Here is a 19,815-nt window from a genome sequence, read left to right as displayed (position 1 = left end):
TTCTGTACAGAGATTGACTGTGTAGTAAAACTAAATTTTAAGAAGATGACTGAGATCTGCAGGGCAGTGGACCTTCAACATAACACGGGGAAAATTGGAGGAAGATTTCTCCCAGCACTGTTTGGTACCAAATGACATTAGTAAGGAGCAAATAGCTTGTCTTCTCATCTGGAGCACTGCATGTTGCAGCAAGAGGACGCCGGGCAGCTTTGGTGCATAGTAGATGAAAGCCCAGCCGCCGAGGGGGTGGGGGAACAAGGAGGAGACTACTCAGCCATTGAGCTTGTTCCACCATTTTATTAGATCAGAGCAGATTTTTTAATTACATTTACTGCCTTTTTCCATATATCCTTTAATGCCTGATGTTCTCGACAACAACAAATTACATGTGTATAGTGCCTTCACGTCAGAAAGACGTTTCAAGGCGCTGGACAGTCAGGGATCGGCACCCGAGCAAGTAGTTGGGATCTGGGGGGGTGGGGAGGCGGGGAAGGTAGGGGTAGGAGGGTGACGTAAGGCACGGTTAAAGAGCAGGGTCTTGAAGGAGGCAAGAGAGGGGGCAAGGCGGAGGGACTGTAGGATCTGCAAACATGGCCTTTTTGGGGGAGGTACAGCCCATATTCTCATGAACCTTTGTGTCTCCTGATCTCATATAATTATAATAATAATAAAGTAATCCTTGTTCTGTATATGCAAACATCACTGAAAAGATTTAACGGATGCTTCCAGTTGTGAATTTTGTAAATTAAATATAGAAAAGGACAGTATATTTTCCTTTTCCCCTTCTCAGTTGAAAGTACTTGGTGGAATATGGTTCCACAAGCACTGGTCATTATGTTGTACTTCAATGAATTGGGCATTCTTCACATAGTGAGGGATAAATCATAGCCAATCATCCTATCCTTTCTATACTGACATCCACACGTATGTTTCTTGCAAGATAGGTTACTGGAGAGCGATCACAAGTAAGAACTTTGTCTGATTTTTATCCTCAATATTTCATTTCATCCCAGTTATCCTTTCCCAACTGACTGAGATCAGCTTTGCACTAATCTTGGATCAAATCTGTGCAACTCGGTCCTACACTAGATGAGAGCAATCTACCACCCTGTCCTTTTAATTGACTAATTCATATAAGTCCTTGACATTAATGCTAACTGGATTATTGTATTTTGTTAAAAGGAAGATTTAATTACAAAATCGGAAAATTGGATTGCAAATTGGAAAGATGGGATTTAAAAAAAAAGTTTATTAACCCTCAAACAATCATTGTGTTGTTGTGACCAGACTTTGTTGTTATAGACTTTGCTATCAAACTGAGTAACTATCACGTCTGGTGCATATCCTGTGATGTGCGGTTGTATCAGTTGAGATATCACTACTGTGTTGACAATCTTTCTCTCAGGCCGCCATTCCTGCTGACTTTCCTCTCATTTTCTTGATCAACTCTAACTGGATTTCTTTTTAACCAATTTCAGTAATTTTTTTGTAAAAGCTATTTTTTGTAAAAGCTATATTTGTCATATACAATACAATACAAAATTACATTTGTAAAGCGCCTTTCATGTCGGGAGGACGTCCCAAGGAGCTGAACAGTCAGGGATTAGGACCTGAACCTGGGGGCGGTAGAGGGTTGGGATCAGGGATGGTGGAGGTTAGGTGGGTGGCTGAGGGCACAGTCAAAGAGGAGGGATCTTGAGGTTTGCCTTAAAGGAGGCAAACGAGGGAACAAGACAAAAGGAATGTGGGATGGAGTTCCAGAAGGTGAGGGCAGAGGGGCTGAAGGAACGATCGCCGATGGTGGGACGGGATGGGCAGTGGACATGGAGCAGGCCTAAGCTTGCTAAGCAGAGGGAATGGACAGATTGATAAGGGGTTAGCAGGTCGGAGACGTAATGGTCAGATAATAATAATCTTTACAGTTGATCTCGGAGTCCTGTAGCTCAGTGGTTAGAGCACTCGCTTTGCAAGCGAGAGACCTGAGTTCAATTCCAGGCAGAGGGCGAAACCTTGGGCAAGTTTCCTTACTTCACACGCCTAATAATAATCCCTCCAAAACCAAAAACAATAATAAATTGGTCATTTTTAATCTACGACTGTTTGTGGGACATTGCTGTGCGCAATTGGCTGCAGCTTTCGCCCACAAATATACAGGCAATTCACTTTATAGTGTGTTCTGTGAAGCGCTTTGGGACGTCCTCCCGACGTGAAAAGCGCTATATCAAATGCAAGGATTATTATTATTATTATTATCTAGTGCTGTATCATGTCGAGACGTCTCATAAAGATTTTCCTGTGAAGTGCAGTGACTGTATTCCATAGGTGATCATGGCAGCCAATTTGCGTACAACAACAACTTGCATTTATATAGTGTCCTCCACGCTGGGTGGCATCTCAGAGCACTTAACAATGGCGGAGCCGAGGCCGAGCCAGGGGGAGGGGGATGGTAATCGTAGGCACGGTCGAAGAGGAAGGCCTTCGGGCGCGACCTGAAGATGGGGAAGGAGGGGGTGAGGCAAAGTGGTTGAGGGAGGAATTTCCAAAGTTTCGGGGCGTAGTGGTTGAAGCACGGTTGCCAATGGTGTAGGAGGATCCGCGGGACGCGGAGGAGGTCAGACCCAGTAGAGCGGAGGCAGCGGGTACTGCTGTGGGGAGAGAGGAGGTTAGAGAGATGGGGAGGGTGGGGGGGGCAAGGAATGGAGGGATTTAAACACTAGAGTGAGGATCTTGAAGTCGATCTGCTCTGTGACAGGGAGCCAGTGGAGTTTGGCAACGACTGGAGTAATCGGGGTACGAAGTTTGGTGCGGGTGAGAATGCGGTTGGTGAAGTTTTGAATAAGCTGGAGAGGAGACCGGCGAGGAGGGCGTTACAGTCCAGCCGAGAGGTGACAAAGGCCTGGACAAGGGTTTTGGCAGCTTTTGGGGTGAGGTATTGTCGGAGACGAGCAATGTGGTGGAGGTGGAAGAAAGTGGTGCTGGTCAGGGACCGGATGTGGGGGAGGAAGGATAACTGGGGATCGAATGTGACGCCTAACTTGCGCATGGGTTCAGAGAGCTTTAAGGACAGATCGGGTATGTTGAGGAGGTCGGAACCGTGCGACAGGAGGCGTCGACTGGAGCCAAAGAGTATGGCTTCCATCTTGTTGAGGTTTAACTGCAGGAAATTTGTGCTCATCCAGCTCTTGATGTCTGACAGACAAGCTGACAGAATATCAGGGGACTGGGGTTCACAGCTGGAGATGGAAAAGTAGAATTGAGTGTCAATCGCACATATGTGGAAGTTAACCCTGTGTCTGTGGATGACATTACCGAGAGGGAGCAGATAAATGAGGAAGAGAGGGGGGTCAAGGATGGATCCTTGGAGTACTCCGCAGGTGACCGGGTGGAAGCGAGAAGAAAAGCCATTTGTAGAAATGTAGTGCTGGTGGTTTGTAAGGTAGGACTCGAACCAAGCGAGTGCAGTCCCACTGAAGTGGATGATGGAGGACAGACGGTGGAGGAGGATGGCGTGATTGACTGTGTCGAATGCGGCGGAGAGGTCCAGGAGGACAAGGAAGCAGAGGGAACCCTGGTCACAAATAGAGAGGATATCGTTTGTGACTTTCACAAGAGCTGTCTCTGTACTGTGGGCAGGGCCAAAACCAGACTGAAGGGGTTCGAGTAGGGAGTGGAGGGAGAGATGTATGCGAAGCTGGTTGTCAACAATGCGTTCCAGAGCTTTGGCAAGGAAGGGCAGGTTTGAGATAGGGCAGTAGTGCCAGAGGTTGGAGGGATCGAGGGTAGGTTTTTTTAAGGAGGGGGTTGATGACCATGGTTTTGAGGGGGAGTGGAACAGATCCTGAGGAGAGAGACTGGTAATGGTGTCCGCCAGCAGTGGGCAGAGGAGGGGGAGCTGGGTGATCAGCAGTTGGGTGGGTAGGGGGACGAGGAAGCAGGTGGTGGGTTTCATTGTGGTGATGGTGGGTGAGAGGGAGGAAAGAGAGATGGGGGCAAATGAATGTAGAATGGGGGCCGTGGTAGGAGCTGAGGGCAGGGTTGGTGAAGGAGACGGAAAGGGGTGGTGGTAGGTGATACGGGGCAGAGGGATGAAGCTGCCAGGTGGATGTTGTCAATTAGTAGGGAGATACCAAAACCACCGTCAATTATTTTTTAATCTGTTATCATTTTAGCCTGATCTTTTAGACCATAAAACAAGAACAACAAAAAGATTACATTTGTATAGCGTCTTTCACGTCGGGAGGACGTCCCAAAGGCTGGACAGTATACAGCATGGGGTCGGGGGGGAGAAAGGAGGGGAGGTGAAGGGGGGTTGCCGATGGCATGGTCGAAGAGGAGGGTCTTGAGGCAGGACTTGAGGGAGGCTAAGGAGGGGGCGAGGCAGAGTGACTGGGGGATGGAATTCCAGAGGTTGGGGGCAGAGTGTCTGAAGGCTCTCCCAGCAATGGTGGGGCGGGTGGGTCAGGGGATGTGGAGCAGGCCAGAGATTGCTGAACGGAGGGAACGGGCCAGTTGGTAGGGGGTTAGGAGGTTGCAGAGGTAGGGTGGGGCGAGGCCATGGAGGGCTTTGTAGGTGAGGACCAGGATCTTGAACTGGATCCTCTGAAGGATAGGGAACCAATGGAGTCGGGCAAGAATGGGGGAGATGGGGTCATGGAGTTTGGTGCGGGAAAGGATACGGGCTGCAGAGTTCTGGATTATCTGCAGCCTGTGGAGGGAGGAGTTGGGAAGGCCGACAAGCAGGGCGTTTGCATAGTCGAGCCTGGAAGTGATGAAGGCATGAACAAGAGTTTCAGCAGCATGAGGGGTGAGGTAGTGGTGGAGTCGGGCGATGTTACAGAAGTGAGGGAAGGCAGAGCAGATCATGGCTTGGATGTGGGGAAAAAAAGACAGTTGAGGGTCGAACAAGATACCTAGGTTCTTGACTGGCTTAGTGAGTTGAAGAAAACCCATAAAACCATAAGACGTAGGAGCAGGAGTAGACCATTCGGCCCCTCGAGCCTGCCCCGCCATTTACTAAGATTATGGCTGATCTTCTAACCTAATTCCATTTACCCGTCTGATCCCCATATCCCTTAATCCCTCTATCCTTTAGAACAGTTTTGATCAGTTGTTACCTTCTGAGAAGTATCTGTTTCTCCCATGGCAGGTGTCATGACTGCCATCAGCCAGAATGCTTCATTAGATTGTCATGTGGGATATTATCGCTATCAGTTACCTAATCACATTGATTACAGGAATTTAATCCAAAGTGAATACCTGGAAATGCCACAGATGTAGATATTATAGATCTAACATGATAACAAAATAAGTATTAATTTAAAAATATATTAGGTAAATATAAATGTTTGTCCTCTGTGTTCAATATTCAATATTTACTCAATGTTATGACAATAAAAAATATTCAATTTTCCTTTCCAGCTAATTCTGTGTGTGTAATGTAATGTACCAAATTATGTTCTAGCCTCTCCTTTTGAATCAGATTCTTCGTAAGTGACTACGTTTTAAACAAAAAATTCCCAGGTTCTTTTTTGTACATCTAGTCTTCAGTCTGACTGGTACATTTTATACATAGGAACAGGTGTAGGCCATTCAGCCCCTCAATCCTGTTATATAATAATAATACCAATCCTTGCATTTGATATGTTCCACCATTCTTATCACTCCAAGGGAAAAGAGCTCAGTGCCGAGTTACCTGGAAAGTGAGGTAGGCATATGTATAAATACATAAATAAATGAAGCTGGGATATTGACAGCACGATAACTCAAGTCGTAGTGACAAATTAATCCAGGGTCAGGTTATCAAAAGTTTACTGCATGTGAATTCCAGCCCCAGCCCAATTCAAGAGAGACAGCATGCTCCAAAATCTGCAATCAAACTGCTTCTGTAAGGTCTTGAACTACAGTCTCTTAAGCATGCCAAATGTCAAAGCACATGCCACACACCTGGCTCACAAAAAATATGACGTTTTAACACATCAAAATGTCTCAAAGCATTTCCTAAAGAGTTATTTTTAAGTGTAATGACTGTTAATTGGGGAAACAGTCAGCCTATCTCTGCGCAGGCAACCTCCCATACACGTCACTGAGATGACAAACCAATTCCGTTGTTTTGAGATGAATTTTGATGAAAGAGGAATATTAGGCAGGATGAAATTCATCCATTCCCAGGCTAGTTTGAAGTCAGAAAATGCAGGCAAGACAAAATTAGTTGCATAGCTCACCTCCCTCTTAGGAATTGTGCAATGGGATCTTTAATGTTCATCAGATTCACCAGAATACACATTCAGGATATCAGTTTGACATCTTGTTGGCAGGGTGGCACTGTACTGTGCTGTACTGTGCTGCACTGGCATGACAACCTAGATTATGACCTAAAGTTCTGGTATGCTGCTCAAACATTCAACCTTGATCCTTGAGTTTTTGTTTGGACTGAAGTGCTGAATGAACAAATTTTATGGATGAAGGTTTGCTCGTTATTTTCATCTACTTTTTCATTAGAAATTCTGCACATGGTGTATTTCTTGGCAATTATGCATTTCTCAGAGTTTAATAATAATAATAATAATAACCATTGCATTTGGTAAAAGTGCCCTTCAAGTCGGGATAACATCCCGAAGTGCTTCACAGGATGCACTGTAAAGTGCAGTAATTGTGTGTTTTGTGGGCAAATACACACAATTTGACTGATATTTCTTAGAGTTAATTATGTTAATCTGTTTGGGAGGAGTTTCCATTGTCTGAGCAGTGTTTACAGTAGAACAAGGAAGTCACTTTACCAAATGCAGTAGGATCCAACAAAATGATTTGACTTGATAATAATAATCTTTGCATTTGATATAGCGCTTTATCACGTCTTCGAGACATCTCAAAGAGCTTCATACTGTAAAGTGTAGTGACTGTATATTTTGTGGGCGAAACGCGGCAGCCAGTTGGCATTGATTGAGTGACCAAATAATTGTTATTTATTTTGAAGTGGATTGCTGTGAAGAGTTTCTTAAGTGGTAAGAGTGTCCACTGAATTGCTGTGTGATAAATGTCCTGAGGGGCAGTTTCTGAACCAGGATTTTACTCTCAGCTCTTGATCCTGTATTTTACTATTTTAAAGATGGTCGAAGCAGCCTGAGAAAATATGTTATGTCGCTCTTTCTTTAACCACCCTTCCCCTTCACTAACCACTGAATTTGTAATTTAAATCTCTTAGAAACAGGGGCATTGGTGATATCATTGGGTATAACATCGGCCTGGAGATCAGAGTAAAACTTATTACAGTATTTTTCATCTCTTTTCCTTTCCTGAAGATGCTTATCTCATATTTCCTTCAGACACATTGAGCTTTCTGAAGCTCATCTACATGGCAATTGATTAACCAGCGTCCAGCAGGGTCTGGCTGAGAAATCGAGCTGTAGAACGTAAAGAGGTAATTCCACCCTATTGCATTTTATACACAGGATTTTTGAGTTTTACAACACATTTTCCGAGCATTCAGATGGAGGGTGGTGTGGGGTGATTTGTCAAATTTAATAGCCCTGATACAATTAAACACTGAACTACATCTAAGAACTAGGGCAAAGATCAGTAACCTGCCCCCCCTCCCCCCATGCTATTATTTTAAATAATTTTCTGTTTATAATATCACATCTCTGAGACGTATCAAAGCTTTTTGCAACTGTGACCTCAAATTTTAGCTGAAGTACCTTTTCCTGTGCTGAGGATCCTTTCTGCATGGAGGGATTTGAATCCCCTTCTGATCATGCGAAAAATGGTTTTCTACTCCTGGGTATTCAATGCAAAAATTTGTTTGCCATTTTGAAGAGAAATTTGAACAATGTTTGCAATGGTTTGTTCAATCCACGTTTGAGGCAATTATATACAGTATAAAGCATTCTGTGTTTTTGAGATTTGATAGTTAAATCAGTGCAAGAGAGCCTGAGCATTGGAGAAACTACTGCTGCCTCAGCACTTGGTTAACATTAGGGTTACAGGAAACTTAACACAAGGTGGTGGTTATCAGAAAGGAAGGCTCAGTTGCTTGAGCGCACATCAGCTTTAAGTTCCCTGAGCAGCTCCAACATTCGGTGAAAGACAGCTTTGGCATTGTGCTTTCATAGCAGTAAACAACTATCGTGTATGGATAATGCTACACTGCTGGATGCGATCCAGTATTGGACATCTTTGTAATAATTGCTTAGTATTGATTATCGGATGAGTTTTCAACATGCATTTCTATACTTTGGTGCTCAATTATTTATAAAGTCTCATCAAGGTCAAGAATATCTCCTAAATTATTACACATGACCAGCTGTAATGTGTATTCTCGTCCATGCTTTACTCGAGGATGATAAGAACGCATTCTGTTGAAGAGCACATTTAATCCATGATGAATTATTTTTCTTCAGTTTCTGTGCTGGTGTATATTTCTCATGGAAACTTGATAAACCTAGTGAATGCGTTTTCCTTTATTTTGTTCAGAATCTCCACTATTCATCACAATTTTAATACGGTTGCAAATATCTCTGAACATATTGTAGTTGTTCAAAAAGGAGTGGGTTTAAGCCCCATGTTGTAAATTCAATTCATAGTCGAGCTTTCAGAACCTAATGCATTATTTTTGGTGTACTGTACTGCCTTCAGGTGAACATTAAAGATCCCTTGACACTAGAGTGTTACGAAAGAGAAGCGAGTTTCTTCTTCTGTCTTGGCCTAAATCGATCGTTCCTATCATGACTGTTTGTTAGATCTTATGCGTAAAATGGCTGTCACGTTTCCAGTCATTACGTGAGATAGTATTACAATTATGTTAAAGCACCTTGAGATATTTTGACCTGATGAGTCACTACAAAATGCAGGTTCTTTCTTGAATTTGCAGTCGCAGAAATACTGAGTTAAGGGTCTCAGCCTTATCAAAGCTTGATAGATCATCTGGGTCATGTATGCCAGACCTCAGCCTTAGAGAACAATGTCCTTCCCTACAGAAGAGAAGCAAAAACAATAAAGGAGTCAAGGATTATTCCCAGCATCACCAGGTTATATATTTGGATTCAAGATTTATTTGTGGGAGAACAATGAACATTGTTTCCCGAACAGAAAAATAACTTTTTGACAGAAATTGTTCTGTTAGAAAATCTAGCAGTATAGATCCCTAGTGATGCACAGATATTTTGTTTCAGCAATGATATTGGCATCTAGAAATGGGTATATTGCCAGTCCTACCTCTTTTCAATAGTACCAAATTGGATAGGTTATTTGAATGTCTTTCAGTCAGGAGACGCATATCCTACATTCAGATCGGTACAAATGTAAATGAGTACAATATATTTAGTGATTTATTTCTGTTTTGTTTTAACCTCTTTCATTTTCTCCCCGAATCTGAAGATTCTGATTCATGCTAGGGTTTGGCTCCACAAGTATCATCAGTTCTCTGGCCAAGCTAGTTGCTCTTCGTGCAGAAATCCAGACAATCAGTATTGGCTAGTTATTCAACCGGAGGATCCGTTCACAGCGGATACCCATTCTGTTCGAGCCCAACATCCCCATGTGTACAATTGTGGCCAGCATTTTTAAATAGGGGTCACAAATTGAATCATGGTTGATTTCCCCTCCTTTGCCCAGGAGCAATGATACCAGTTTGTAGTGATCTTTTTTGATCTGTTTTTTTTGAGGAGTGCTTACTTTGCCTCCTCAACTCCCCCATGTAATTGATATTCTCGTTAGCATTGCTGTTTACTCTACAAACTATAATAGAAGAATGCAGACCATTTGGTAATTCCAACTTAAAACTATCTTTAAGATTAAGGTCCTGTTTCAGGAACCAGTTTGGCCGTTTTCACCTCCGCAGGTCAGACCCTAATCCTTCTACTGGAAAGTGGTTTGATTATTTTTACTGTACCAGAAGGCAGTCTGCTCTATAGAACAATATTAATAACAATAGAGCTTCATAGCATATACTGTAAAGTGCGGTGTCTGTTTTTTTTAATGGTGAATTTATGCTATTGCATCAAGTCAATGGAAAGTGGCATATCATTTGTGTTATAATTGGTGCTCGAGGGTAAACATCATTATCGATTTCTTCGGCACAAGGTCTTCTGCTACATACCGAGCTGTTTTATTTGCCATTACTGTGCAACACTTTATGTGTTGACTATTATTTGGATTGTTTTCCTGCGAATATCAGGACTTTGAACTCATCGTCCACGTTGACACAGCAGTGCCATGATGGGGAGAGCTGCATAGTCGGAGGTGCCAGCCTTCAGATGAGACATTAAACCAAGGTCCAGTCTTCCTGTTCAGGTGTAAATGAAAACTCCCATGAGGAACTTCTGTTTGGGGGAAAAAACACAAAGGAGTTTTTTTTCCCAATGTTCTCTTCACAGCCAATTATGTACGCATTAGCTGCTGTGTTTGCCTACAAATGTAGTCACTATACCTCACAGTAAATCCTGTGAAACCTTTGAGCTGTCTCAACAATATAAGGCTCTATATTAAATGCAAATGTTAGTGCTGGTGTCTATTACTTTGAATTTGATATTGAGATTATCTGCTTAGTTGTTGTAGTTATCAGAATTGTTACTTTATCTCCCAAAAGCACCAGATCGCGATGGAACTTGGTATCATTTGAAGACTCCAACTCCTGGTTCAAATAATTTCTAAATGCTAGAGCATGGCTTTGCAGGCTATTACTTGGAGTGTTTCATTGGTTATGGATTTCCAGTTGAGGTAACTATTACCACAACTTGATCGCTACTGTGAAGAAAGGACTTTTGGTTACTCACTTATTTTGCAAATGATCTCAGATTCTTCATAATTTTCATACTTTTGAGGGAATATTGACTACGCCAATGTTAAATTAGCTATAGCTCCTATGTTACTTCACCTCCTATTTAACTTTATGTGTCATGTGTGAGTGGCTGCTTATTGCCATTGAGTACTGTTTGAGTTCTTCCTTTGAACAGAAATTATTTTCTTCATTTATCTGATGTCTTTCTCCAGCTTGTCTAATTCCACTCTTGCTTGCTCCCCATGCCATTTAATGTTCCTCTTTTTCAAGCATTTAGCTAATTCCCTTCAAAAATAATTAATGGATTATGCTTTAACTGTTTGTGGCAGAGAATTCCACATTTCGAACACCCTCCATGTAAAGATTTTTTCCCCAACATAAACAAGAATAGGTGAAGATCCCAGCATCAGGTCCTTGGAAGAACATACGTTAATGGTTCATTTATCTGTAAATCAAGAACACATCCACAATCAGACCCAACATCATGTATAGCCATTTTGCGTTGAAATTGTGTGATAATGGTGTGAAATGACCAGGATACAGTTCAAGATCCTGGTCTTCACCTTCAAACCCCTCCATGGTCCTGCTCCCCCTACCTCTGCGACCTGCTAACACCCTAGCATCCTGCTCATAAGACCATAAGAATTAGGAGCAGGAGTAGGCCATTCGGCCCCTCGAGCCTGCCCTGCCATTCAATAAGATCATGGCTGATCTATTCTAACTCTACCTACCCGCCTTATCCCCAAATCCCTTAATCCCTTTATCCACAAGAAATCTATCAATCTCAGTCTTGAATATGTTCAAGGACTGAGCATCTACAGACCTTTGGGGTAGAGAATTCCATAAATTCACTACCCTCTGAGTGAAGAAGTTTTTCCTCAACTCAGTGCGAAAGGCTTTACCCCTAATTTTAAGACTGTGATCCTTGCCATGGTTATAGTTTCTCCAACCAGGGGAAAAAGTCTCCCACTATATTAACAATGCCCCTTAATAATCTTATAGGTTTTTATAAGATCACCTCTCATTCTTCTATATTCCAGAGAATATAGGTCTAAATCCCATCCTCGTAACTCATCCCCCTCATACCAAGTACCAACCTAGTGAATCTACGTTGTACCCTCTCCCAAGGCGAGTACATCCTTTCTTAAATAAGGAGACCAAAACTGCACACAATACTCTAGGTGCGGTCTCACCAGGGCCCTATACAGTTGCAGCAAGACTTCCCTACTCTTATATTCTAACCCTTTTGTAACAAATGCCAACATACCGTTAGCCTTCCTAATTGCTTGGTGTACCTACAAACTAACTTTTTGTGACTGGTGTACAAGGACACCCAAGTCCCTCTGAACGCTAACACTATCTAGTTTCTCCCCTTCTAAAAAATAATCTGCTGTACTGTTTTTGCCACCTCGGTGGATGACCTCACACTTCCCTACATTATACTTCATCTGCCACCTATTTGCCCACTCACCTAGCCTATCTGTATCTTGTTGCATTTTTTTAATGTCATCCTCAGTGTTTACTCTCCCTCCTAGTTTAGTGTCATCCGCGAATTTGGATATATTAAGTTCAATGTCTTCATCTAGATCGTTGATGTAGATTGTAAATAGTTGAGGCCAAAGCACTGATCCTTGTGGCTCTCCACTAGTCACATCCCGCCAATCTGAGAAGGACCCGTTTATCCCTACTCTTTGTTTTCTTCCCGTTAGCCATTCTTCAATCCATGCATATTCAATCCATGGCATATTCCCCTTAATTCCATGGGCTCTAATCTTGTGGATCAACCTTTTATGCAGCACCTTATCGAATGCCTTTTGGAAATCTAAATACACTACATCCACTGATTCCCTCCCCCATCTAATCTTGATATGTCCTCAAAAAAATCTAAAAGATTTGTTAAGCATGACTTCCCTTTTGTAAAGCCACGTTGACTCTGTCTAATCATATTGTGATCCTCTAAGTATCCCACTATGACATCCTTCATTAAGGCTTCTAGAATTTTCCCTACCACCGATGTCAGACTGACTGGTCTATAGTTCCCCGTCTTCTCTCTCCCACCCTTCTTAAATAGTGGTGTGACGTTTGTGATCTTCCAATCAATGGGAACCGTTCCAGAATCCAAAGTATTTTGGAAGATCAGACACAAGGCCTCCACTATCTCATGAGCTACCTCTTTTAAAACCCTAGGATGCAAACCATGTAAATGTAAATTTCCCTAAGTTGCTCCCTATCATTAGCCCCTTGGTTCATCTCTATTTCTGGTAAACTTCTTGTGTCTTCTAACGTGAAGACAGAAGCAAAGTATTTATTTAGGGACTCTGCCATATCCTTATCCCCCATTATAACTCCTCCTGTTTCAGCCTGTGATGGACCCACATTTACTTTTGCTAGCCTATTCTTAATGTATTTAAAACTCTTACAATCTGTCTTAATATTCCTAGCTCCATCCGCTCAGTGTGCTCCGGCCTGCTTCACGTCCCCCGTGTCACTCGCCCCACTATTAGTGGGTGGGCCTTCTGCCTCTCTGCCTCCACCCTCTGGAACTCCATCCCGCAGTCCCTCCATCTCACCCCCTCCCTTGCCTCCTTCGAGACCCATCTCAAGACCCTCCTTTCGACCGTGCGTTCGATCACCCTGCTTCCCCCGTTGCCCTCCACGCTCCCCGATCGCGACCCCCAGCTCGGGTCCGTTTCTCTGTCTGTCCAGCGCCTTGGGAAGTCCTCCCGACGTAAAATGTAATTTTACTGCTGCTGTTGTTGTGGTAAGCGTTAGTATTACCGCTCTCGGGGAGAGCAGTCTTAAGAGGTTTGTTATTGAGGTACTGTAAAATAGAGCTGCCTTGCATCTGACAAATGTCATGCTTACCTTCTTCAAACATAGGCCCTTTAAAAATAAATGTTTCAGAGGGACACTAAAGACATAAAGCATTATTTCTTTTGGTTCCCTTAGGTTCCCCTAATTAGCAGCAGTGATTGATTGCACCTCATCAATTTAAAGGTGGTGTTTTAAGCAAAGATTGTCAAAACAAAGCTGCAGGAGAGAGGAACAAGGAGGAATAGTTTTCCCTGTAAGATTTAAGGAGGGAGTCTACGCCACGCCAGCATTCTCTGACATCACTGAATCATTTACCTTGAGTGTGGTTGAAGGGTTTGTGGTGTACTTGACTGTGGATGTGCTGCTGAGTCAAGAGTCACAAGAGCTCCCTCTGCAGTGGCAGAGTGATATTGGTTTCTTGCACTGTGTTTATGCTTTGAAATTCCCCACATCTGTGTCAATAGAATTGTTCTGCAGGTTGATCATCCTCTGTTTTGTTCAAGCAGTGAAAATATTACCAAGGTCGCCTTTCGTTGAGCTGTTTATTTAATTTATTGCTGATAAATTACTTAATTTTATGCAGAAACCAGGCCTTGACATGTCTCCTGCAACAAATTGTTCAAGAATTAGGTGTAAATAAATCCTCTTATGAGTGTCAGGCTTGTTTACCTCGGTTGTATTCCTTCAACGTTTCAAGATAGTTGTTCTGCTAGTGTGATGGCAGTGCAAGTTGTTCCATTCAACAAAGTATTTGAAACAATAGGGAGTCCTGTTCGAAGAATGTCAAGCCTGAGCTGCTTTGTGTTGTTAATTCAGTTGAAGTACATTGTGGACCTGTTTGAAGGGTGATCTGGCAGCTAACACAGGAGATGAATAAAACTATGTTTAATGGGGTCCCATGTTTATGGGAGCAACCCTTATCTTAATGATATAAACCATGTGCGCGGATTTGTAAAAATGTCATTGCAATAAAAAGGGTTTTCAACCTCTACAAAATACAGTACAGCATAGCAAACTGAACATACAGCAAAAGACTTCCAATATTGTGGAACTCTTGCTGTCATATATACACACAGAGGCACACACGCGTTTGAGCAAGACACAAAAGATGGAGCTAATTCTTTCATTCTTACTACGAAAATCTAATTTGGGGGTAATTTGTAAGATTTGTGGAGTTCTGTAGCTCAGTGGTTAGAGCACTCGCCTTGTAATGGAGAGACCTGGGTTTGATTCCCGGCAGGGCGAAACCTTGGGCAAGTTTCCTTACTCCACAATACTAATTTGGTCACTCAATTCATGACTGTTTGTGGGACACTGCTGTGCGCAATTGGTTGCCGAGTTTTGCCCACAAAAGTATGGTCAGTTCACTTTACAGTATATTCTGTGAAGGGCTTTGAGCCATCCCGAAGACGTGAACAGCCCTATATCAAATGCAAGGACAGGGTTATTATTATAAGATCTGGGATTTTACTTTGGCTTATAAAATGCACAGTCATTACACTTTACCATAAATCCTATGATGCTCATTGAGACGTCCTTACAGTGTGATATGGTGCTATATCAAAGGCAAGGATTATTTTTTTGCTCTGTTCAGATTAATTCAATGTTGGACTTCAAAATATTTGTTTTTTTTAAAAAAATACCAACCCTAACCTACATTATTTGAGACCGAGTGCTCTGGCCAATTACTGACGTTTAAAAATTACAATCTATTACTTTTGCTGTATGTTCAGTTTGCTATGCTGTACTGTATTTTGTTACTGGCTGGTGTTTTGTGGAACCTACACATTTTGAAAGGCCTTTCCTTAAAAGTTTCAAATAACAAAGCATAATGTGCTGGTAAATGTTTTGGGGGGAGGGGGAGAAAATCACCTCCAAGCGATTTCGCAGACTTGATTTAAAAAGGATCATCAATATTTCATAAGTGAACTGGATTTCTTTATGAATTATTTGTTTGACACCTTCAATACTTGGTGTTCAAATATATCTATCTGCATACTCAATTGCATTTCTGCCTACTGGGGACAATGTTATGCATACACTTGTAATTTGTCAATATTTTGTTAAAGTTGTAATTATGAATACGACATGGTTGTTCTTGTGATTGAAGCACTGGATTAAGAAAACGTAAAAAGAGCTGACAGTGTTAATAGTGGCTCATTTGACAGAACTCTCGCCTCTGGGACAGAAAGTTGCTGATTCAAAACCCGTATCATGACTTTGAGCTCAGTTTCAGCTGACAGTCTGGTGCAGTACTGGGGGTGCGCTTCATTGTTTGTATAGGATATTAAACTGAGATCCCATGTGCCTGTTAAAGATCTCATAAGCGCTCTTCAAAAATAGCAGATAGTTTTTCATGGTGTCCTGGTCACTGATCGTCCAGCTAAATTGCTCCTTCACTTCATAGCTATTTGTGGGACTTGCTGTGTGGAAATTGGCTACAATGTTCAGCTACAAATGTATAGTCATTAAACTTGACAGTAATTCTCCGTGAAGCGCGTTGAGTCATGTATCTATTAGAGGTTGTATTATTGTCTCTTCGTTCTTTATCTGCTATCATTTTGTAAAGACTTGTCTGTTGATTCCATTGAATGTCCTATTGTCTCGGGTTCCCTGATCAGTACATCACATATTTACTGGTGATTCCTTTCCTTCCTTTAAACAGGCAGGCGATCTGGTTAGCAGTTTACATTGTTTGGAAGTAGAAACTCAAATTCACAATTCTTGCTGCATCTGATATGTTGCATCTTATTCTGTTGAATTTGGTTGTTAGTTGGTCCTTCATAACCGGACACATGCAAACTGCAATGTACGTCAAATTCGAATATTTTTTAAAAGTGAAAAAAAATTATTACATAGGTACGGGTATACAGTATGCAGTAGAGAGGGAATCTTACTGAATAAAATACTAGTTTGCACATTTTTTCGGTCCTATTTAACTGTTTAATCCTGTGTTTAGCCCTTCATCTTTGAGTCCTATTCACTTTATCGTTTGGTGGAAAGCCTGCAAGTTAATGTTGTTTGAATCCAGCACTGGACCATATGTCCATCAATCAAAATTGTTTCTAAAATAGACCTGCCTACCGTCATTGGAATTCAATACTAAGACCTTAATGATCTTTTGTATGTATTGTGTTTATTTTGATCCCTGAAGACTGCTGGACTAAAAAAACTTGAATATAGAGTAAGTGTGGCAGAGGTGGAATAAATTAATTTCTTCTACTTTTTAACAATTAGAAATTTGTAGAATGACGTTGATACAGAGCTTGTTTGATCTCAGCTGAAGTAATTCAACACTCTGGAGAATATGAAAGGTAAAACAGGGTTCGCTGTGTAAACAATCCACCTATGCAGCACTGGTGTTATTATGTCCAACCTCAATACAGGTATTAATTGTATGACTGTCTCGTTTGGCAGGCCTAGCCGTGTGTTCAGGAAGCTGGGAAAAATGAACATGGTGAAGAGAATCATGGGCCGTCCACGGCAGGAGGAGTGCAGTCCTCAGGATAATGCACTAGGCCTCATGCATTTACGTCGCCTCTTCATGGAGCTGTGCCACTCACCACGGCACATGACACAGAAGGAACAGGAGGAAAAGCTCTACATGATGTTGCCAGTTTTCAACAAGGTGAGTTAGCCATTAACTCGTACAGCATTGATTTGGGGATAAGGAGATGATAACCTTCACTTCACTTCTTATGACCTGGGACAGAATTGAAAGGAGAGCTGAACAGTGATTGAAGAAGGATGTTTAGTATTGGTAGTTGTTGTTTCAGAGCCACAAATGTTCCTTCGGTCTTGCCTTGCTACCACTTAGACAATGATGCCACTTTAATAAACCTGCTTGCGAACTTATCAGTTATTCATCTGAGAAGCTTAGGGTGGAGAGCCCAGTATCTTGGAGGTTAGTGTTCTGCCGAATCTGTAATTGCTTATTCTTTGCAGGCAGTGCAGCTTTGGTTAATGTTACTGGAAGGGGTGTTTATCAATGCTGACAGGGATGACCTTCTGAGAATGTACTATATTCAAAGCAGACACTGACAAGTGTGCAACTCTATTTTGTGGACATTGCTGTGTGCAGATTGGTTGTTATGCTATGCTATAAATGCACAGTCACTACATTTTACAGAAACAAAACTGAAATGCTTTGAGACTTTTCGACGAGTTTTATTCTATGTATTTGGCACATTTTTGCTTGTGAAATTTTATTTTGGAAAGCACGATTCCAATCTCAGAATCAAAACTCAAATTGTGTTTTCAAAGATTCAAAGAGAAAATTATTGTTGGTAAAATTGTTATGTACAACAACAACAACAATAACTTGCACTCCATGCAGGGTAGTGTCTCAGAGCGCATAACATGTAAAATGCTTGTTTTCAATGCACACCATACACTGAAATACTCCCATCTCAGAGGTCAAAAGAAAATATGGAATGGTTTGATTCATGTGACTGATATCGTGAGCTTGTAAATCCTAATACAATAATGGCCAATCTGTTCCTATACCCTTGTATATTGCAGTTCCCTCACATTCAGCAGCCATCGGCTGTTCTGATTCCCCACCAAGAGGACATCAACAATAAAAACACAATTCTGCTCTGGTGAATGAATAGCAATCCCAGTGTTTGGCTGAATGCTTGTGACAAACACATCTCTGTGTTCAAGAAGAATCATTGTATCCAGTGGTCACCATTTAATATGCACCAAGTTTCACAAACTCATTCATAACACACCAATTTAAATACTCAATCAGTGTAAATTATATGTTAGTCGTATTACACTGTTATTCAGGATGTATAGATTGCTCTTTACCCTGCCTGTTCCTCCTGTTTTAAGTGTTTGTCCAACAGGCTCTGCTTCCTTGTAAATCCGTCACTTTCCCCGCCCCCCCCATTCTGATAACTTTATCATTGGTTCCCAACAATACCTGGAAATTGCTGCTCTTTCTAATCCAGGCTTGCAATGGTGTCTGGGCTCACTGTAATCTAATTCAGTTATATTGGAAAACTGCCCGTGGACAGTGACTTTAATCTGGCACATTGATGCTGGTTGTTATGCATTGCTGGTTTTGGGGGAGTGTGCTCAGTGTTTGGTTCAGCAGGATGCATATTGTAAGAGGGGACCACCAAACAATCTGGCTGTGTTTCCAATTCTAGAGAACAAAAACAGAAATGCGTAGAAGACACATGAACCCAGACCCATTTTAATAGATCTTCTGCCAAATAAGCATACACTCTGTTACATTTTAGGTTTAATTCCAGCAGTATCCCCAAAATGCACTTTGGGGTGATTGCTCACTTTAGAACAAGCAAATAGAATTGCTGTTGTTGAGAACTCACAAAAGCAGGAAATAGGGACTTTAAAGCAGTGCAAGAGGTTTCTGCACGCCTCAATTCCCAAATGACCAAATATCAAAATGCTGTCAAGAACTTGAAGGATTAATCTTATGCCCAATTCCTCTGTTGTTTGGAAGCATTTGTGGCTGTCAGCATATCTGTTGGGGTGGTTCAAATTGGCTGTGCGAGAACAGATATTAAAACAGAAATTGAGCTCTTCTGAAATACTGCTAAAATAGATCACAATGTCAGTCAATTACTACTGTATTGCTGAAAACCTTATTTTTTTGTGTATTTGTGAAACAAGCTGCATGTTACATGGTGATTACTGAATACAATGCTGTGAGTGTGTGTGTGTGTGTGGATTTGGGGGACGTGGCAGGAGGGTAAGTGGACAAATAGTACACCTTATACTATCCAACTTGAGAATGAATACAATTTCCATGCAGAGAAGACGTGTAAAGGGCTTTATCAAATGCAAGGATTATTAATATGTAAAATATTACTGGATAAAATGTGCATAATAAGCTAACTCTTTGATATCGAATATTGAATATGAGGGAAAATATCATCTGATTGTTTGATTGTCACTTTCAAAGACCTCCATTGCCTTGTTCCCCACTACCTCTGAGACCTCCCAACCCCCTTACCAACCTGCTCGCTCCCTCCGTTCAGCGGGTTCCAAGCTGCCTCACGTCCCCTGTTTTGCCTCCCCCACCATTGGGGGGCGGGCCTTTAGCCATTCTGCCCCGACCCTCTGGAAATCCATCCCACAGTACCTCCACCTCGCCCCCTTCCTTGCCTCCTTCAAGACCCGTCGCAAGACCCTCCTCTTCGACTGCGCCTTTGGTCACCCTCCTCCTCCTCTGCCCTCCCCGATCCTGACCCCCA

The 19,815-nt window shown here is 42.1% G+C and overlaps 1 protein-coding gene across 1 annotated transcript in view; it reads left to right on the top strand.

The window, feature by feature from the left end:
- wdfy3 (WD repeat and FYVE domain containing 3) overlaps window positions 1–19,815 on the top strand; it is a 226,536-nt gene that overhangs the window by 62,537 nt on the left and 144,184 nt on the right. The window contains exon 2 of the mRNA XM_042340146.1: window positions 17,006–17,216. Coding sequence (XP_042196080.1) covers window positions 17,037–17,216 — 180 coding nt within the window. The 5' untranslated portion in view covers window positions 17,006–17,036. The remainder of the gene's footprint in view (window positions 1–17,005; window positions 17,217–19,815) is intronic.

This window comes from Callorhinchus milii, unplaced genomic scaffold, assembly GCF_018977255.1.
Source record: "Callorhinchus milii isolate IMCB2004 unplaced genomic scaffold, IMCB_Cmil_1.0 Scaffold1, whole genome shotgun sequence".
Classification (NCBI taxonomy): Eukaryota; Metazoa; Chordata; class Chondrichthyes; order Chimaeriformes; family Callorhinchidae; genus Callorhinchus; species Callorhinchus milii.
This window is presented reverse-complemented; position numbering and strand designations above follow the sequence as displayed.